This window comes from Scardinius erythrophthalmus (assembly GCF_964197995.2).
Source record: "Scardinius erythrophthalmus genome assembly, chromosome: 23".
Lineage (NCBI taxonomy): Eukaryota > Metazoa > Chordata > Actinopteri > Cypriniformes > Leuciscidae > Scardinius > Scardinius erythrophthalmus.
In genome coordinates this window covers 28,668,267-28,690,156 of record NC_138243.1, presented here as the reverse complement: position 1 = coordinate 28,690,156, position 21,890 = coordinate 28,668,267, and the positions used below count along the sequence as shown (strand labels likewise).

At 35.9% G+C, this 21,890-nt stretch overlaps 3 protein-coding genes across 3 annotated transcripts in view; all 3 read right to left on the bottom strand.

Annotated features, from left to right (window-relative positions):
• The window catches only part of ykt6 (YKT6 v-SNARE homolog), a 9,145-nt gene extending 7,215 nt beyond the window's left edge, over nucleotides 1–1,930 (bottom strand). Inside the window, exons 1-3 of the mRNA XM_081354119.1 lie at nucleotides 1,801–1,930; nucleotides 1,659–1,708; nucleotides 1–67 (exon numbers count right to left, since the gene is read on the bottom strand). The exon at nucleotides 1–67 is cut by the window's left edge and continues 55 nt beyond it. Coding sequence (XP_081210245.1) covers nucleotides 1–49 — 49 coding nt within the window. The 5' untranslated portion in view covers nucleotides 50–67; nucleotides 1,659–1,708; nucleotides 1,801–1,930. The remainder of the gene's footprint in view (nucleotides 68–1,658; nucleotides 1,709–1,800) is intronic.
• Nucleotides 1,931–2,414: 484 nt separating this feature from the next.
• aebp1a (AE binding protein 1a) lies at nucleotides 2,415–18,321 on the bottom strand. Its single transcript, XM_081354092.1, has 20 exons — nucleotides 17,798–18,321; nucleotides 15,916–16,173; nucleotides 15,778–15,834; nucleotides 15,289–15,366; nucleotides 15,133–15,216; nucleotides 14,777–14,839; nucleotides 14,608–14,667; nucleotides 14,038–14,115; nucleotides 13,544–13,653; nucleotides 12,243–12,382; nucleotides 12,066–12,150; nucleotides 11,148–11,292; nucleotides 9,851–9,930; nucleotides 9,560–9,683; nucleotides 8,540–8,736; nucleotides 8,266–8,439; nucleotides 6,547–6,931; nucleotides 5,523–5,662; nucleotides 5,269–5,368; nucleotides 2,415–3,612 (listed from the first exon to the last, which is right to left on the bottom strand). Exons 1-20 carry the CDS (start codon nucleotides 18,075–18,077, stop codon nucleotides 3,116–3,118), a joined length of 3,135 nt encoding a protein of 1,044 aa, XP_081210218.1. The 5' UTR covers nucleotides 18,078–18,321; the 3' UTR covers nucleotides 2,415–3,115.
• Nucleotides 18,322–19,940: 1,619 nt separating this feature from the next.
• pnx (posterior neuron-specific homeobox) overlaps nucleotides 19,941–21,890 on the bottom strand; it is a 2,974-nt gene continuing 1,024 nt past the window's right edge. Inside the window, exon 2 of the mRNA XM_081354120.1 lies at nucleotides 19,941–20,748. Coding sequence (XP_081210246.1) covers nucleotides 20,330–20,748 — 419 coding nt within the window. The 3' untranslated portion in view covers nucleotides 19,941–20,329. The remainder of the gene's footprint in view (nucleotides 20,749–21,890) is intronic.

Here is a 21,890-nt window from a genome sequence, read left to right as displayed (position 1 = left end):
TGGACTTCGTCGAGCCTTTATACAAGATGCTCAGACTGTAGAGTTTCATGGTGTTTCTCGGCAGGACCTGCAACACATTATTTTATGATTCATTTTCATTTCATTGAATTATTTATTGTTTTGGATAACCAAATTTCCTATAATAATACATTAAATAAAACAAATAAAATAAATAATAAACACTAAGGCTGATTCACTCAGATCTATTTTTATTTATTGATTATCAAGGTTATTTTCGTGAACGAAAACTGAAACTAAGACTAAAAAAAAAATAGAAATTTAAACAAATGAAAAACTAAAACTAACCGAAACTGACAACAGTTACTGAAAAACTAACTGAAACAAAATAATAATTAGCAAAAATAAATAATCGTTTACGTAATTAATCAGCTCTCATCCTGTAGCCTACAGGAAAATAACTTTTTTCCATTTTTTTTTCACTTATGAGCGTTGCGCTCAACACGGCACTCAAGTTAAAATAAGTTCAACTTATTCAACTGTGTGAACCAGCCCTAAGAAGCAGAAATGGCCAAATAAGTATTATAAGTATTACATATATATATATAAGTAAGATAATTCCAGGTAAGATCACCATCTCATGTGAAAGTATACTAAATGTCTAGTCTGAATAGAACATTTGATTATGAGTATATAGACAAAAAGCATAAATGGATCAATACAAGAATAATGTTTGAAAGGATTAATCATAGAAATAACCTTAAAGAATAATCATACGCATATCTTTTTCTTTTTCACCACGTTTAACAAGATTTCATTTTTAATATGAATGAGTATGAATGAATAATTTTTACTTTTTAAATTACATTTGTTTGGTTCTTTGTCCATCCTCAAACAATTATTATTTTTTTATTATTCAGAGGTTTTCACTAGAGTTAACTGTAAACTGCAAACATTAAACTTTGCTGAAATGAAATGTCTAACTGAAAGTGTTCTGTTAACTAATTACTAAAACTGAAGCTAAATATATAAAAACTAAATAGAAATGGGTTCACAAAATAAAAATAAAAATAAAACCATTAATGAAACTAACTAAAACTAAACTGAAATTTATAGAAAATTTGAAAATGATATTAAAATAAAAGCTGATTTAAAAAATGCAAAACTACAATAACCTTGTATAGCACATGATTTTATCCCAAGCGACTTACACTGATTAAACATAAGTCAGTAGGCACAGGACAATATAGCTAGCAGTCATTTAGCTTAGATCCATTAGATTAGATCCATTAGATTAGATCCATTAGATTCCCCTGGTTATGATCAAGAACACAATGGTTCGTGGGGTTTGAACCTACAACCTTTTAGTTGCCAACTCAGACCTTTAACCACTAACTTACACCACACCCATAACATATCAGCGTATGCAGGACCTCTAGAGAGGACCCCAATACATGGAAACCTCGGATCAGATTATCAGAAGGTTTATACTTTAGCCTCTATTCGGATGTGTCATTACGATTCAATACAGTTCAACAGGCTGATGACTAACAGCTGCTTAGCATTCGTGCTAACTTAACTTAGCTCTAAAAGTCCCCGATGTCTCCAGAATAATCTTTCTTAGTATGAATCCTTCTAAAACCGTTTCGATAATGTGAGATGTGACATTATAAATATACATAAACAGTTGTCATTCTTACCTGCTTTGTATAAAACAGCCAAGACTGAAGCTAATCCGCTAACAGCTAATCTACACAGATCAGAATAACTTTTATTTAACGTTATTTGTCTAAACTGACAACGGTGTCTCTGGCGTGCTATTATGTAAATTAAAATAATTACTATTTGTATTGTGGATTATAATATCACTGGCATCCAGGATAGTCCAGGTTTACAGGAGGTATTTAATCAGAACACAACTATCCGAGGATTTTTTTTCTCCCCTCAGAAACTTGCTAGCTGGCAGAAAGCGGCATTTCAAAATAAAAGACCCTCATACACACCCATTTTAGCTGACGTGCACAAAATAAAAGTCTCATGTCCATTCATGAAAGCGGACGTACGTAAAATAAAAGTGCACGCTCATGAAAGAGAAAAATACAAGTAATTATTTGTGAAACTGAAGGCTGACATATAAAGCATAGATATGATAAGTAGTGTCACAAATGTCCCTAATCCACACTCATGCAAGCTACAAACCAGCCCATCAACCATTTTAGGATTATATAATACTATTTACTAATTTTATATTTAATTAACACATGATTTTATCATGAGGGATTCACAATGCACTTATTATTTAAACTACTGAATTAACCTCAATGTAAATGTCTTCATTAAGTGCATGATGGTGATAGATCATTTGAAACTACAACTTAGTGTAGGGTACATAATGTACATAAAATTGAATTTTGACTTACATTATACATAACATTAAAATCACGACATAACAGAATTATATTGAGACATTTTATTAGAAAAAAACTGTGGACATTATAATATTCGTGTACACAAGTATGTAAATTGAGAACAGCTCAGAAATAGCTAATTTTGCCTTCTTTTAATAGTAATAGCCAGTGTTGGGAGTAATGCAGTATAGTAACGCAAGTTACATAATCAGATTACTTTTTTCAAGTAACTAGTAAAGTAATACATCACTTTTAAATTTACAACAAAATATCTGAATTTAAATGTGAACATTTAATCTCACTTTATTAACCAATGTCTTTGCTGCTGACTTTTGATAATCCAATTCAACCATATGAATAAGCAAAAACGACTTTTTAGATTCGTGTTTTATCTTATTTTTATTGCTGAATAGTGTTTTTTTTAAAAAACAAACAAACAAGCAAGGCCAGCCCAGGTGAGAAAAAGTAACACAAAAGTAATGTGACGCATTACTTTCCATAAAAAGTATCAAAGTAACACAATTAGCAACTTTTTTAGGGAATAACAGAATATTCTAATGCATTACTTTTAAAAGTAACTTTGCCCAACACTTGTAATATCTCATTCTTCTGACTATTCACATAAGACTCCTTGAATTAAATAATAATGATTTTTCTGTATTTTATACTCTGTTCCACAGAGAGAGTGATTTGTAGTTTAAGAGCCTGAATGCTTAAAGAGGGCAATATTCCACATATACAATCCTTCTCTAATCTTCATCTATTCTATACTCAAAGTTATAGTCTTGAGTGGGTGCAGTGTCCAGTTCAAACCACAAGTCAAGCCAAGAGGCATCTGTTGTTGACATTGCTGGTGTGGTGGGTGGAGGTGTAGTCGTTGTGGTTGTGGTTGTCATGGTTGTCGTGATGCCTTTCATCCTCTCCATTCTCATCTTACGCATGCGCATCAGTCGTAGGCGACGCAGACGGTCATTCTGGGGGGCCGTGGCGGCCCCTGTGCTCTCAACGCTGACGCGGTTGTTTGTGTTTACGGGGGTGTTGGTAGCCAGTCTTGGCCTCTTCCCATTCTGGCTCATGATTTGTCGGATACGAGCCCAGTTGGATTTGGTCAGAGTGAAGCTGCAGGGTGTAGCATTGGCATCATAGCCCACAATGCAAAGACGAGTCTGAGAAGAATAACCATCCGCTCTTGCAGTGACGCGATACTCGCCTGGGTTGAGAAGACGCCAGTAATCGCCAGTGGCAGCTTTGAGAAATAAAAGTCTGGATTAATATAACATATAATATAGTACAAAGATATGTCCTAAGCAGAGATTCCCAAGCTTTTTTGCCAGCCAAAACCCTTTGACCTAAAATATTTACTTAAAGGAGAACTCCGGTCAATTTTAACATTGAGCTCATTTTATTGTACATTTGGAGTGCTGTCAATACAGAGAACAACTACAAAATCAGTGTTTCCTACACCGAGTTATTCTATTTTTAAAATTTGCACCCTGTTGACTTCCGATTGCCGAGTCGATTGCCGAGTTCACGCGCGTGATCATAGGTAACTAAACCTATGCGCGTGAACTCGGCAATCGACTACTTTAGACTTCAACCGAAAAACAGGATGTAAACAGGTATTTGCGCTGGCTTAAATAACATCATTTTTATACATATCTTTCACATCTACTGCAGTCAGATCCACTCGTGTTCACTCAGAAGGAATCACTCACAATTTCTGTGCACTTGTAATGACACATCAAGGATGTTAAGAGGCTAAAAGCAGGTTTAGTACTTGCCCTATTGAAGTCAACAGGGTGCAAATTTTAAAAATAGAATAACTCGGTGAAGGAAACACCGATTTTTGTGGTTGTTCTCTGTATTGACAGCACTCCAAATGTACAATAAAATTAGCTCAATGTTAAAAAAAGTCCCTCTGAGATTTTAAGTTAATATCTGAACAACTGAACAACATGTTCACATTTCTCTGATGGTCACATGTATGTATATGTGGAAGCTCATTTCCAAAAAAAAAATTATGTTACTTTTATGTTAAATTATGTATACTTATGTACTATATACATTATAGCCATAATTATGACATTTACCCACGGTTTCACAGACAAGGCTTAGGTCTAGTTTGAGCTGTTTAAACAGAAAGCTATACTTGCACTGATATATCTTAAAATATGTCAGTGCCATTTTTTTGTCTCAAGATGCACACCAGCAATGTTTTTTTTTAAGGCACGTTTATAAATGCTACTTAAATGTCCTAATTTAACTAAGGCTTAACCCTGGCTCAATCTAAGCCCTGTCTGTGAAACCAGGCCAAAAAGTCGAAATTATGACAAACGAAGTTGGCATTCTGACTCAAAAAGTCAGAATTATGACATTAAAATTTTGAAATTATGACAAAAATGAGAAATTCAGACTTAAATATGACATTAAATGTTGTCATAAAGTCCATCATGACATAGAAAGTAATAAATTAAACTTTTTAAGTCATAATTATGACTTCTTATATCATGATTTCGATTTTTAATCTACTCCTTTTAGACCTATTAGGACAGAACGTCTGTTACCTGTTTTGTCTCAAGATGCACACCAGTAATGTTTTTTTTAAGGCACGTTTATAAAAGCTACTTAAATGTCCAAATTTAACTAAGGCTTAATCCTGGCTCAATCTAAGCCCTGTCTGTGAAACCAGGCCAAAAATAGAGAATTATGACATTAAAATTTTGAAATTATGACAAAAATGAGAAATTCAGACTTAAATATGACATTAAATGTTGTCATAAAGTCCGTAATGACATAGAAAGTCAGAAATTAAACTTTTTAAGTCATAATTATGACTTCTTATGTCACGATTTCGATTTTTAATCTACTTCTTTTAGACCTATTAGGACAGAACGTCTGTTACCTGTTTTGACGTCATGTTTGATTCCCTCCACTGACACTGTGGCGTTTGCTAGAAGATTCCCACCGACATCTCGCACAACTCCTTTAATGCCTCGATGCACCTGCGGGTCCCAGAAATTATACGTTGTTTGAGACTTTGTTGCTATTATACAATGTGCATTGTCTAGAAACATAAATTCTGCATCCGTCCACTTTCTGGCTTTGAGCTTCAGCCACTATGTCACACAGAGATCTGAACTGTATGTGTTTAGTAACCTGTTCAATGAAAGCCAGCAGAGCCTCTCGGTTGTTTTCCCACTCTGACGCCAATTCGCTTTCATGTGGAAACTTATCGCACCCAAGAAAGATGGAAATCTCAAAGCAGTTGGTGTGCAGGTAGCTGAAATCGTTCATGCCTAAAGCAACACAGAAAAGTGTAATTGTAAGAGGAGTGTTTTTCCTTTATAGATAATAAAGGGGAGTAAGTGACTCCACTGCATCTGTTGTTTTAAACATTCAGAGAATGTTCAGAAATAATATTTACATAACTTAACAGGAACGTTAGCCAAACATTCTTGGAACACTTCTTTGTTATCTGGGTAAATTAAAGGGATAGTTCACCCAAAAATGGAAATTCTGTCATTAATTCCTCTCCCTCATGTCGTTCCAAACCCATAAGACTTTCGTTCATCTTTGGAACACAGATTAAGTTCTTTTAATGAAATCTAAGAGATTTCTGTCCCTCCATTGATAGCTACACAACTACAACTTTGATGCTTCAAAAAGTTCATAGATTGATCGTAAAACGAATTCATTGGTTCTCTTCTCGCATCGTGTGATCGAGTCTCTTCAGAAAATGTAGACGAAACCACTTGATTCATATGGATTTGTTTTACAATCTCTTTGTGAACTTTTTGAAGCGTCAAAGTGGTAGTTGCGTTTCTGCCAATGGAGGAACAGAACTCTCATCAAAATCTTCATTTGTGTTCTGTAGATGAACGAAAGTCTTTTGGGTTTGGAACGACATGAGGGTGAGGAATCAATGACAGAATTTTCATTTTTTGGTGACCCTTTCATTCTTGTCTTATGTGTACTCTTCACAAATATTACACTCTAAAAGATGCTGGGTTGTTTTAACCCAAATTTGGGTTGAATACAGACGAACCCAACCGTTGGGTTAAAAATATTAATTTAATTTAAAATTTAACCCAACAGCTGGGTTGTCCATATTTGACCCAAATTTGGGTTGAAACAACCCAGCATTTTTAGAGTGTAGAATTTTTTTTTAATCATCACATACTGCCCACAACCGGCTTCCAGCTGGCCCGGTTGATGATGCCCTGGCCGCCCGTGATGTCATCGGTGTGACAGGACCCGCGGTGGTTCTCCGTCAGGGTCAGGTGACTGTGCGCGTACGTCATGGCGAGCCACCGAAACAGGGTTTCGTCCGCCGTCTCGCGAAGAGCGCCCTCGTTCTGTCGCTGAATCCTGGCCCATGTCTCCTCGTTCATGTGGTGGTACTCAAACCCCGACTGACCCGCCCTGCTGTCCGAGCCCGTGGCCCGGGGTGGACGCTGCATGTCGAAGGGGTACGTGACGATCTTCTCTCCGCCCTGGAGATTAGCACCCAGAACGAACGGTGTCCTCTCCATCCAACTGATGATTGCTTTAGTTTCAACTGCGACCTAGAGTGCAGGATTGGTTTGTTTTGTAAATGAAACTCTGGAAGATAAATAACAGACAGAACTATTCTGCCTTCAAGTCATGTCAGAATGTTTACGAGATGAACACTATTGTTTCTTCGATTCGGTCAGATTTAGTTTTAATCATTAATGACTGTAAAAGTTTTGTTTGCTCATTGTCCGGTGTATTTTGCTTTTTATTTTGTTGCAAAAATTAGTTTTAGCTTTTTTTTCCTCTAAAAACTGCTGGGACCCAACTTTGGGTCAAATATAGACAAACCCAGCCGTTGGGTTAAATTTTTAAATTACATTTTTAACCCAACGTATGGGTTTGTCCATATTTGACCCAAAATTGGGTTAAAACAACCCAGCATTTTTTTACAGTGTGAAAAATATCTGAAACATCCTTGCAACAATATTTAAGCAGGCTACTTGACAAGAAAAATTGTATTGCAGAAAATCAGTGTTGGGTAAGTTACTCTAAAATGATTAATTACTACTAATTACATCTTCAACAGTGTAATCAGATTACTCTCTCTAAAAAGTATCAGTTGTACAATACAAAGACAGACATGAAACTACTCTTGTAATCAATTCAAATAAATAATATAAAATTAGAAAAAAATATGAGATGGAAGAATTATAAAATTATATTTCAATGCATGCTTTTGCATTTACTTGCAAAAATTTTGCATTCCCTCGCAAAACTGTTGCCTTATCTCAATAAACTTTGTGTTCGCTCACAAAAGCACTGAAATATAGTTTTCCCTTTTCAAACAAACGTGAAGTTTCTCTGGGGAACGCGATACTTTTGGGAGCAAAAGTTTTGCGACTATGCAAAAGCATTGAAATCTAATTTCTCCTCCCATCTCATTTTTGTAAATATCACCATGCATTATTTAAATTTAAAAAAAAAAATTTCTTTGTTGCATTTGTCTGGATTTTGAAAAACTAAATTATTGAAAAAGATTGCTATTGTTTTTGCCACTGAATTAAAAGAGGGTAATTGCGACTTTTTATCTCACAATTCTCACTTTTTTCTCGCAATTGTGTTTTCATATCACACTTCGGAAATTGCATGATTTAAACTTGCAATTCTAAGAAATAAAGTCAGAATTGCAAGATAAAAAGTCGTAATTATCTTTGAAATGTTTTATTCTGTGGCAGAAACAAGCTTCCATAGACTGCTCAATCCATTTATTCATCTACCCATCTATTTACTGATTGATTTAGATTTTTAGATCATTACATTATTTCCAAACTTAAGTAGGATCTATCTAGGTTGACTTGAAGGCAGATGTGTGTCTAGGCAGGGCTCTTTCTTCAGTTCCACTCACAGAGCCATTGAGAAAGTTCTCAGGCATGGGAATATGGTGATTGGGAACGATCCGTGGCACCCATCCCCTGTCCTCCGCACCCCACAGGACACTGTTCAGGTCTGGGAAATTCTGGAAAATATCGTATCCCTCTTCCGTCCAGTGGCCCAAAGCCCAGTTTCCCATTTCAGAGCCCTAGACAAACAAGCATCCGCCCAAGAAAACAATGAGTCACATGACAAACAGAAACGGCATGGGCCGAGAACAGGGATTATTTGTTTAAAGCGTGTCTCACCATCTCGAAGGCCAGCTCATAGGCGTCAGGGTTCAGGGACGGCACTAGATGGATGCGCACTCCTTCCACAAGGCGGCGCACTCGCGGATTGTCGTCATTGTATTCTTTACACAGGAACTGCATCAAGAGCAGCACAAGTTCCCTGCCCAGGACTTCATTCCCATGAAGCCCTGCTGTGTACCGGAATTCTGGTTCACCTTAGAAAAACATGGTGGGAGCAAATTATTGATTGACCAATCAATTGGCCAATAAACATTAAAATATCTGTAGGCTATTTATACATAAGTTTGAGACCACATTGAAAATATGGGAACTTTGTCCTGTTTAAACCTTAAAAAAAAAAAAGGAAGGTATGAAATATAACCTTTTTTTTTCTTTTTTCTTTTTTGCTTTATTTAGTTTGACAAGGACATTGTACATTAATAAAAACATTCCTGTAAATGTACCAGAATTAGCCAAAGGCTATTTTTCATCCGTAGTCCCTGGACAAGAGCACAATTTTAGATGCACAATTTCTATTTAAGTCCCCCTGTGGTGAAAATCAAGTTTTTAATGTTGTTTATATGTCTATGTGGTGTTTTTAATATGCTTTAAGACAAACCGTGTGCAAATTCATAAGTCGACACCATTGCTGAGTATTTTCTCCTTAAAACTGCAGTGAACCAAAGACAGTCTCAAAAACACGCTTTGAAATCGCTGGTGTTTCTGACGTCACAAACTACCTTGTAACCAATCAGATCAACGTGTGATCGTCAACCAGTGGATCTCTGAGCTGAGTGAGTGAGTGGAGGCGGGGCTCATTCTGCATATTCATAGAACCGCACATACTAAATGAGGCGAGGGTGTCGAGTTACATTCAAGATATTTTACACCATGAACAATTTTTTTCAAGAAATTGTTTTTTAAATATGTAATTTTGGTGATCAAAGATGAGTAAAATTATTGACTACAGGGGGACTTTAAAATTGCAGTTTAACTGGTCGGGTTGACACAGATCTATCACACCCTCTTAGAAACTACCTGTCTCATGTTCTCCAGGGTTATCTGAGATCTCCATGGCGTACATCTTCAGCCCTTGAGAGCTTTTTCCGATGTTGTATATTCTGGTGATGTTGGGACATTCTTCATTTATGACCTTCATCATCTGTTATACACACAAAAATGAAAAATTGCAGGACAGCAGCTCTTCCACAATACTACAACTACAAAAGAGAGTCCAAACTTCACGCTGGATGTGTTGTGACGTGCATCTGAGCCTCAGCTTTGACCTCAGTGACCTTGAGAATACCTTTGTGACTGTGAACGCCTCACCTGTCTCATCTCTTTGTAGTTGTGATGCCTGTAATCGAGATCATCCGTCGGTGGAACGTCGTTCTCAGTTAGATAGCTAGCTGGTAAGAGAGACTCATTTGAGCTTATAGACATACATGACAAAAATATAATGAAAAAAAAAAAGTTTTTGTTTGAAAAATGTTATTTGAAATCACATTTAGATATGTAATGGTTTATATATGAAAGCCAATTTCTGTCATATAATACAAAAAAAAAAATCAAGAAAATTTTGCATGACAAAATATGATTAAAAATTTTTTTTGAAAAGATTTTTTTCTTAAATAGAAAAATATTATTTAGATATGGAAGCCCATTTCTACCACATAAGAAAAACAAATGTTTTGGTTAATCATCATTTTGAGATTCAAAAGCTGTGATTATGAAATAAAAAAGATTATGACATAAAAAGTGTAAATTATAAGGAAAAATGTCAAAATTGTGACATAAAATGACATAATTATGACATACTAAGTCATGAGGTAAAAAGTCATCATTATGAAAAAGTCTAAATTATAACATATTAAGTCATAAGGAGATAAAAAGTCATAATTATAAGATAAAAGGCATAATAATAAGGTCATACAAATGAGAAAGTCAAAATTATGAGATTCACAAGTCAAAATTAACGCATACTAAGTCAATGATGAGATAAAAAGTCAAAATTATGAGAAATTAAGTAATAATTATGAGATTCAAAATGTTTAATTATGACATAAATTCAAATTAGTCTTCATAGTCACAATTTTTACTTTTTATTTTATGTCATGCTTATTTTGACTTTGTTGTGGTAAAAACTTATTAGATTAATGTCAAAATAGAGTTAGAGTTCCAATAGAGTTTTTTTGGATTAAATATATCAAGGCCATAACCATGTCTTGAACATTAGTGAGGGGAAAACTTTTTTTCTTATAAAGCATAAAGAAATAGAACAGTGAAGGAAACTGGTTACGGCCCTGTCATATAAACATGTATTTCAGAGCAGTTTATCAAAACAAATGGGTGGAGCGTGAAGTCCAGATCCCCGTCTCTCTATGTAATTTGGGTGTAATGAGTGGAGCTAGAAGGTCCGACCACACCCTACCCCACCCATAACAGTAACACTATTCCCTCCACCCATAACACTATTCCCTCCAGTGTTAGATCCACAGAGGTGGAGATTGACTAGGTCAAGCTCAACCCATGAGGTTAAGAAGGATAGAGCTGGATGTCATTTGGCTCCTCAGTGAGCAACAATGAAACGAATGAGTCAGGTTTAGGTGAGAGCTGCAGTGCTTACTGGGTAATGGACATCCAAGCACTTCTATCCTCATGCACAGGCTGCCGTTCCAGCTCTGCGGGAGAACACGCATGTAACGCGCCACCACCGGATACGAGAACTCCGTCATTACTGGAGTGTCTTTATCCACATTCCCATAAAAGAGCTGTGGGATGAAGAAGGAAAAAAACAGGTTTTGGCCATGCAAGATGCTTGACATTAGGAGTGTAACGGTACATGTATTCATCCCGAATCTTTTTTGTTTTTTTTTTATTCTCAATCATTTTTTTATTATAATAGAATTTATTTAAACACATATGCAACCCTGGACCACAAAACCAGTCACATAGGTCACAATTTTGAAATTGAGATTCAAATGAAAGTTAAATAAATAAGCTTTCCATTGATGTATGGTTTGTTAGGATAGTACAATATTTGGTTGAGATACAACTATTTGAACATCTGAGGGTGCAAAAAAATCTAAACATTGAGAAAATCGCCTTTAAAGTTGTGCATTTATGTTTACGATTATGCAGCTTTCACTCACAAAAATAAATGTTTTATATATTTACCGTAGGAAATGTACACAATATCTTCATGGAACATTATCTTTACTTAATATCCTCATGATTTTTGGCATAAAAGAAAAATCTATCATTTTGACCCATACAATCTATTGTTGGCTATTGCCACAAATATACCTGTGCAACAAGTGACTGGTTTTGTGATCCAGGCACATACACATTTGTTAAAAAAAATTGAAAAAAAATTTTAAAGAAGCAATTTTGTGTTTAGTTTTCTCCCCCTTCTGTACCGAACCCGTAGTGAACAGCTGACTTCAATACCGAGGTAAGTACCGAACCGTCATGTTTGAGTACCGTTACACCCCTATTGACTATGATAAAGTTTTATGCCGTTATGACGTAAAGTGTAACTGACCCACTCGGCGTAACCATCATGAAGCACCGTCCATTCCCGGCTGTCGTTACTGAAGGCCACGAAATACGACGACACAAAGTCATTGCTGGAAGAGAGAAGGAAGCAACTCCTTGTCTTTCTGCAACACTTGTTATCAAGTGAAAAAGTCTGAATGTTTTGACCCCTCCGCTCTCTTACTGTGAGTCTGAGTTCCTGCCCTGCGTAATGACCCCTGTGAACTCCACCTCTCGACGGGCGTCCACCTGAAACCAGTGCTCCTTCTCCTCCGTGTCAGCACACCACGCTCCGCCGTAAACATCCTCCTCATCAGCCGAGTTCTGCAAAACAGAAGCTCACTTTAAAATCGCGATTTTTTTATGCATTAATATTCCCTTGTGATCTTGAACTTGCATTACGCACAACAGCTTAATGTGTCAGTGCATGACATCCATCTTAACTGCTCTCACAAGTAGTCAAAGTCCCTTTAAGGAAAGTCATTTCACTCGTTGTCCATCTTTGAAACGCCTCTTGGTGCCTCTTGACTTCAGTCATGCAAGTCCAGCTCTTTGAATGGGGAAACATCACTTTCTCCAAAGCGGTTTACCAAGCTTACTATTCAATTTCCAATTTGAAATCAATTAAATCTGACAACTGTCTTATAAATTTTGTTTCTAAATGCTCAAATCGTGACAAAAAAAAAAAAAAAAAAACTGTCTCAGCCGGAGCTTAATTGGCAATTGGTTCATATATTTAGAAGGCGGGACTTTTCCCGCCATATTGCACTTTCTCCCAGTGCAAAGACTTTCTATAAAGTCTTTACTATAGTTTGTGAAATAATCTGTTTTCTGCTTAAATTTATGCTTAAATTATTGAATTATTTTGCTTAAGTATTTGTGGTTCACCAAGCTAGTTTCCACTAGTTTGATGTTTTGGGGCACTTTTGATATTTTAGGCTGACCAGCTAAACCAGCTTTAAAAAGACCAGCAAACCACTTTTTTACAGCTCTTTATTTATTGTTACAATTTGTTATTTGTTTTTATTAAACAGCTTAAATTTCTATTTAATCCTCATCTTCTTTTTGCAAATTTTACTTCAGATATTTGTGCACAGCATTGGCTAGTTTTGGCATGAATTTGATTTGAACATTGCAAAATAATATTTTCTTACTCAGCGTTCTTGTTTTCCAGTACCAATATCTCAACATTCTTCAAGATACATATACGTGAGAACAAATATTACATGAGATATTAAGTCTTGTTTTCTGAAAATATCTAAATTAAAACTTTTAACTTTTTTTTTTCTTCAGAAAACAAGCCTTTTCCATCTCAAGCAAATGTTTCCTGATTCAAGCATGTTCAGATATTTGTACTAAGTAAGTTTGCAGTGATTAAGCACTGGAATATTTTCAAGTATTTTGAAATATATGATCCTATCTATTATCCTCCTCACAATATTTGAATTCTAATGAAACTGTAATATGGTTTGACTATGTATTTACCTGCATGTTCAGACGTCCTCTCAGAGCTGAAAATCCATGATGAGACATCGACGACGCCAGTATCTGATCGTCCTCCACTCGATGGGACTCCATGCCTAGAGGAGGACACTCTGAAGGACCAGAAACACTTTATCATTCTTTCTTAAAGGCTCTTAAATCCTATGATAAGAGCACTGACAGCTTTCTCTGAGCAGATGTATTTCAGACACTGAATATCTCTCATTTTTTACAGAGGAAAACCATTTGTGCTGAACAAAGGCTGAAGCTGAAGCCAACAGCGGTTCTGGTCCAAAAAGCCAGAAACTCCAGCTGGAAACCAAAATCACAGTGGGGGAAGAACATGTCGGCTCTGGCATTTATTGCTCTCGGCTCAGAGTTTGCTCACTGAACTCACAGAAAACCACTTGTGCATTTACAAAAACCCACTTCCATGAGACTGTGTGTTTTTGCTCTGATTATATTGTGTTTTGTGGCTGTTTTCCATAAATACTCACTCTTTGGCTCGGCATGAGGAGGCGTCTGCTTTCTCTTCTCCTCCTCCTCATCTTCCCACATCTTCCGTAGTTTTTCCGCTGTGTAAGGGAATGGAGAGACTGAGCGTCATACTGAGAGACTTAAAATAGTTGAAACAGGTACATCTTTGTTGTTTTTACTTATTGAGTAAATGCCAGCACAACTCAGAGAGAGAAATGTGCTAAAACTTGCACTTCACAATAAATAAACTCAACAAAGTTTATTTATGATTATGAATTTCACAAAGCTTGTCAAGAACATGTTTTTTTTAAAGAAACTGCAGCCTGTTTTGCATTGCAACATTATTTACAGTTTTACATTGACATTTTCAAAACTACAGCATGCATTAAGCATGTATTGCTGAAATTATTGATTTTTTGTCATATTGTAAAAACATTTAAAAGACACAAAAATACAAACAGAACAGCTAAATGCTTTCTAATGAATAAATAACAATGGTATTTTTTCACTGTATCTCTGCTGGTCAACATATGCATGCAATAAAAGCCCATTCACTTTCATTTGAACAAACATTAAATTGATTTACAGACCCTTCTCCTCTTTGGCCTTTCTCGCTCTTTCTAGCTCTTCTTCCAGCTTCTTTGCTGCCACTGATTATTCAGAGAGAGAGCAAATTAGGATAAAAAAAATATTCTATGCATTCAAAACATTATGACAGATTCAAGCTCTTTGAGAAAGATTGAAACGGTGCAAACGTACAGTCAGAATAATCATATTCCTCATACCAAGGGGCGATTGTTCGAGGGGTGGTAGTGGTTTCCTCTAGATGAAAAAGGATTATTTGACAAATGTGAGTAACAGAGAACATATTTATTTGCATTCATTCATGCATTGCATTCTTTGCTCATATGCTGTTTGCATTTTCACATTAGTGCATAAATGAAAATGCATGTGTGATGTTTGCTTTTGCCACACTTAATCCTATAGAAATCCTATGGTGTTGTTGGTGAGTATTGCTGTTGCTATTTAGGTGTTCGGAGTGGTTTTTAGCATGTTGCTATGGTTTCTTTTTTGTTACAAGTACCAACTTTTCCAGACTTTTCAAGTTTTGTTACCTGGGATTGGTAAGTATATACTTGGGTCATCAGTCTTGGGTGGCTCCTTGACTTTAGGGATAAGATCGGGCTCTTGAACGTCATCTATCAAGTGATAAAATAGTTTATTAATAGTATAGTATTTTGAGAATTTGATGCTAATTGCTTCAAACATACGTCGGGCGTCCCAGTAATCCGTGTCATGCTCTTTGATTGAGGGTGGTGTCATGGTGTCTTTCTTGCTGTGTTCGTCTACTGTAAGAAAAAACGAGAGATAACCAAAGAGAAATATTGGTGGGAATGGGATTCTATAAATATGTAATTAAAGAGAATGAAAGGTGAAGTGTGTCATTTCGGCACCAGTGTGATGCTGAGGATTTCTAGGTGGTTTCTTCTCCAAGTCTCTCATGTGTTCTTCAATATAAGTCTGTGGGATTTTTGTTTTTTTATCACATGTTTACACTCCTCGGGAAGTCAATGTACCAATGACTTATAATTAGGCCCACTCAGAATCTGTGTAAGAAGACTTCCACAAAACTGAGATCTGAAGGCTAAAACAAGCTCAAAAGTCTTACTTACTTGGAATTGGAGAACGTTCTGACACACTTCACCTTTGACATGTTTTGCAATGTGGCTAATTCTCTATGTGTTGTATATGTTGCATACCATGATCTGAGCCAATGGGTTTCTTCATCTCTGTCTTTGGTGGTACTGTTGGAAATACTAAGCATAGAAACTGTATTTAAAGTCCACATTAGGATTCACTTTAAAATAGTAATGTGCATGAAAATTGAATAAACATACACGTGTCCCATCCCAGCTCCAAGAGCAGTTTCTCCTCCTCTTCCTCCATGGTTGACTTTCTGGTTGGTTTAGTTTCTCTGGTTGTTGGCGTTGTGGTGGGCTTCAATGCTTTGGGCTTTTTAGTGGGTTTCGGAGGCTTTGGCTTCTTGGTGGGCTTTGGGGGTTTGGGTTTCTTTGTTGGTTTTGGAGGTTTGGGTTTTTTGGTGGGCTTCGGTTTCTTGGCTTTGGCTTCCTTCTCTGCCGCCTTCTTTGCCTTGGCTAGACAATAAATGGGAGAATGATATAAATACGTAAAGACATCAACATTAATCTAATGATGTACGGCAGAGGATGAAAGCTGTAAGGAAAAGTTTCAGCTTCATCTTTTTTTGATGCAAAAGAAAACTTCCATATTAGTCTTGTGCATTTATGTTAAAGATATGATGCTTTTCCATGAACCCAGAGCAAAATGTTGCTCAGATGTTTGTCTTAAAGTTCCTTCAGATAAATAAAATAGAAAGAAACATATTGGTCCCTTTTGTGCTTTTCTTTTGTACAGTCGCCTGTTTTATTCACACATAAAGATGTCACGCTGACATGTTGCCTATTTAGATGACGGCTTTGAGTCAAACTCGTATAGTTGTTCAAATTTAACAAATCAAAGAGAAGCTTTTATAAAGTTTTACGGCTGTCATAAAATACTGAAACCACTGATGGTGGAAGCAACATTTGAAATACTATCAGATTAAATCCAGACCATGGAAACACAAATAAATCACTGCTTGGACTGGAAGTCATCCCTCCTATCAGATATGAATTATTACACAAGCTTATGTTTAAAGATTTAACATCTGCACAGAGTTACCAAAGAGGTCTCTTTAATATCTGTAATCTTGTTTCTCCTTGAAAGCAATTAGATTAAATAAACAGTGGAAATGGAGACTTTTGCTTTAGAAAAGAACGGCGTAGAAATTGCTAGTGAATTCCACAAATAATTACAAAGAAACAACAAGTAACACATTACATTTTGAAGTATAAAGTCTCGTATTTTCTTGCAAAACATCAATAATCTTTGTTTTTACAACTTTAAAAAAAATCAGTTTCTATAGATTTCTCCTCTATAGAGTTGATGTCTCAAACTGAGATCTCAATTTGAACTCAAACATTTGAGTTTTATTTATTTAACAGCTTTTTACTCTTACTGGATGACAACTATTGACTCATTTTGGTCTGTTTTTGTCCCCAGATATTTTAGGAGAAACATCTGAGACAAAGTTAATCCTACAAGATGATTGAGATCTTCCGAGCTACAAAAGACCGATAAAATTTTCCCTGCGGATGCTGTGCAACTTCCTCCTGTTGATAGTTTTCAGTCCGCGCCGACTGAAGGAAAGCTGTCACACACACAGCCGTCTCAAACAGATCCGATAACTCTTGCGTGCTTCAATTCAAACCAAATGTCGGCTCTGACTCTCTTCCCGTCTGTGTTTCCCAAACCTCACAGGACTCTGACGTGAGCGGAGAAGCAGAGAGAAGCCCACAGAATGTTTGTTTTCATATTCAAAACCCGTAGTGTTTTCAGAAACCATCTGTAATTCTCATTCAACCCCTTTTCAAGCCCAACACTGTAATTTCATTCCCACATGCCTCCTTCATGTTTTTTTTCCCCCAAATGAAAGACAAAAGGAAGAAAAAACGACAGCAGAAAGTGTGTCAGTGAACTGACCAGTCATGGTTTCACTAAAATTGTTGCATAACCTCAAAGGAGCCAGTAAAGCTTTTGGCTGAGCCAGATATCTGTCATTATGACAAACCACAGCCTTCCTATCCTACATGAAACTGGTCTGCAAACACCAAAAACATCTTATATCTTATTCTGTTCAGTGTTGAGCAAGCAACTTACCAGCTAATAACTCTTCAGATGTCTTTTTTTTCCCCTTTGGTTTCTCTTTTTCAGCCACTTCTTCTGCACCAGGCTCGTCCATCTGAGTGTCTTCTGAAAATCCATCATGTAGATCTTCTCTTTTTGAAATAATGCCGCTGTTTTGCCTCATTTGGACGCTTCTGGTTCTCTGTTTGGACTTGGCAGCATTAACCAACTCTTCATTGATAACAAATGTCAAAATCCAGCAGAGGGCAAATAAGGTTGCGTACAGAGAAACCCTCGGTGCCTGCATGGTCATCTGGGACCTTCTACTACACCAATCCTACAGTTTAGAGATGGCCTCTCTTTGAATGGTAAGTGTGCGACAGCTGGAAAAGCTCAAACTGACTCGTCAGGCTGTCTTTGAAAAGTAGATGTTTGGATGTTCTTGGATTATCTGCCAGAGATGGTATCAATGAAGCTGGTGTGGAAGTCAGATGTAACGGGATTGTGGCTGTTTTTCCTTCTTTCAGTGGAATGGAATTCCTCTGACATCCCCCTCTGAGTGAGTGAGGAGCAGGACAAACCCACCGAGAGAAAGAGGAGGAGACTGAGAGAGAGAGAGAGAGAGAGAGAGAGAGAGAGAGAGAGAGAGAGAATGTACACTTGTGTTCAAAGGTTTGAGGAAAAGTAAAACAGTCTTTGCTGCGTAATATTGTGTGGAAACCTTAATACACTACCATTCAAAAGTTTGAGGTGAAGTAAGATTTAACTCATATATTGTGTTTTTGGGTCATTTTAACCCGGATATGTTATTGCATTGGACTAAAACTTACTGATTTCTCTTACACAGGGTTTAACTATACCTTCCAAAAACGTTTTGGATCATTTTTGTACTTTTTGGGGATTTTCTCCCCACACCTTGTTACACTTGTGGTGTCCATGGTCAAAAATAACCGGCCTACAAAAAATAGCATATAAATCTCTTGTTATGCTATATTATGATCACCATATATTGGATTCAATCTTTTTCTCAACTTGTTTTCTCTCAGTTAGGACAGGTTTTGTATTTAGTTTTGAAACTGAGAGATAGTTTGATCTGAGCTTATGCACCTCAGTTTTTAAGTAAAAAAAAAAAAGGAGTATTAATGATACAAATGAAACACTGATGATAAATGATAAAAAATTAGGAAGCAAATCATCATTAGAATGATTTCTGAAGGATCATGTGACACTGAAAACTGGAGGAATGATGCTGAAAATTCAGCTTTGATCACAGGAATAAATTATATTTTATGATATATTATATATATTTTAAAATGTAATAATATTTTTACAATATTACTGTTTTTACTGTATTTTCTATTAAATAAATGCAGCCTTGGTGAGCAGAAGAGACTTCTTGAATTGAATTAAGTTCATACTTTATAAAAAATGTATTTCGCTTTTATTACAAACACTTTTTTCATTGAGCAAATGAGATGAAACCGGAGTACTAAAGCCGCTCAGTACCAAATAAGGTCTAAAAGTATTTGTAGAGAGTGTAGTTTGCAGAAATGGCACAGATCCGCCTTCGTGATTTTGGAAAAACACACTCAATCAGTGGTTGTTTCTACATATTTCTTCTCTTAACCTTCAATGGTTGTCAAACATATTTGCTCTCAACTTTGCCTTGTAGAGCTTATATATATATATTATTGAAACCAACACATTTATGACTCCATTCCTGGTCAGACTCGCATGAAGCAAACTGAATCAGAATGTGGGAAATGAAAGAATCTTCTACACGGTTCTCTCGCAAACCATGAAAAAGCAACTATTTATTGATGGTGCCAACGGACATCTGACGTTAATCAGATCCATGTGCTGAATTACAGACAGATGTGTTTCTGCTGGAGTCATTTAAAACGTTTGCTCATATTCATCATCCTCTTCCATCATGAGCCAGGAGACTGTAGCCGTGACTCAGTTCTGCTCTTATCATCCGATTTCCTTTCTTTCTGCCCTCCATCTGTAAATGAATCTGCTGCTGGTTTGAGACTTTCCGTTTCCATAACACTTACCGTGCACATACTGTATATATTAACTTATTTCATCAAGTCTAAATCAAGCCTGATTTTAGATCAGCATCATATTTTGAGAAATATGAATAAAATTCAGCTAGCACGCAATTAAGACCACGCATGTTTCATAAGCATTTAATTTATAACAAAATATATTGTGTTTCCATTGACCTTACATATAACTTTCTGAAATGGCAAAACAAGATAGTCGAAAGTGCAAAAATATAAACTTTATTGTAATATTTCAATTACTTGCATTTAAAATGAGGTATAAATATAATTGTCAAAGGCATTATAAATATTATGTCAAGGATTTAAAAAAATTAAATATCACATTAAATATATAGCTGTTGTTCATTCACTTTCTTGGTTCTTTTGAGCACATTTGAACTTTCTTGAGATTCAATATGGACAGATTAAAAACATTACTGGTTCTTTAGATCAGCATACTGGTTTCTAAAGAACTACACACTAAAAATGTTCTCTGATGGCATCATATAAAAGTCGATCAGAACATCATGAGGGTCTGGTGATGGTAAGACGGGTTCAGGTAAGGTGTTTGTGGTGCTGGGTAATAATGCACAGGATTTGCGTGATGTCCAGGTAGTGTGTACAGAAAAGAGTTCTGCGCAAAGGCAGGAGGTGCACAATGGTTCTGCTCCTCTCCTTCTTGACCTTCTTGTTCCTTCTTCCATTTGGTGCGCCGGTTCTGGAACCAGATCTTGACCTGTGTTTCAGACAGACGGAGGGCAGAGGCGATGCAGTGGCGCTCGAACACGGACAGATAGTGGCTGTTCTGGAAGCTTCGCTCCAGGATGCGCAGCTGATCCAGTGTGAACGCGGTGCGGATCCGCTTTGACTTTCCTTTTGTGCCAGAAATGCTGGGGATGTCCTGAGGTGAAGTTGTCTTGACAGTGTCTTTATTTACTGAAATGTGAGAAATTTCCATTACAACATTATAATCAGTGTGTGAATTATTTCATTTAAATTGTATTGTGGCACCCCAGATATAACAAATATGCTCTATGAACGTTTTGCTAATATTCCCATTAAGTTATGAAATTGTTAGTGAGTTCAAATTTCCTGGATATGAATTGTTGATATCAAAAATGTAATTGTTGATATCTGTAATTATATTTTCACTAGTGAAATGTCACCATAGGCTGCCATTTAAAATCAATTGTTGATATCAAGAATTGATTTCTTACTAGTAGAAATATAATTTTTGATATCAATAATTACATTGTTACTAGTAAAAATGCGAATTACTGATATCAAGAATTCAATTGTCACTAGTTGAAATGTATATTCTTGATATCAACAATTGAATTGCTACTAGTAAAATTTAAATTTTTGATATCTGAAAATTTATTTCTGATATCCATATAATTTCAGATATCTAGTATGGCTTTCTTACTAGTAATTCATGATATCAGAAATTAACATTGTCACTAGTGAAAATGGAATTATTGATTTTAAAAATGAACATTGTTACTAGTAGCAATTCAATTGTTTGATATCAAGAATAGACATTTCAACTCGTGACAATTTAATTCTTGATATCAAAAATAAAGGTTTTTAGTAAGAATTGTATTTCTGATATGTGAAGTAAGAAATCAATTCTTGATATCAACAATTGATTTTGAATGGCAGCCTATGGTGACATTTCACTAGTGAAAATACAATTACAGATATCAAGAATTATAGTTTTTACTAGTTGAAATTCAATTGCTGATATCAAGAATTATCATTTTAACTAGTGAAAATTTAATTGTGGGTATCAAGAATTAGCAATGTTACTAGTGGAAATGTAATTTCTGATAACAAAAATAGCCATTGTTACTAGAAGAAATCTAATTCCTGATATCAATAACTATCATTTTAACTAGTGAAAACTGAATTGTTGATATCAAGGGTTCATATCCTGGAAATGAATAAAAGTTAAAACGGCTTGCCACACCAGTTGTTTTGAACGTTTTAAAAACCTTTTTGGCCATTCGAATTCGAATGTTAATGGAACATTCCATTTTGTTATTTTTCAAACATCACGGGAATGTTACTTTTGAATG

Bases quoted from the DNA above. Each gene is read 5' to 3' on its own strand.
- aebp1a (XM_081354092.1), bottom strand. From the start codon at position 18,077: ATGACCATGCAGGCACCGAGGGTTTCTCTGTACGCAACCTTATTTGCC. The intron at 14,668-14,776 runs GTACGTTTGCAC...CTGAATAATCAG, and splicing joins GGAATATGATTATTCTGACT to TGGCAGCAAAGAAGCTGGAA. The intron at 5,663-6,546 runs GTATGTGATGAT...GTGTTGCTTTAG, and splicing joins CTGGAAGCCGGTTGTGGGCA to GCATGAACGATTTCAGCTAC.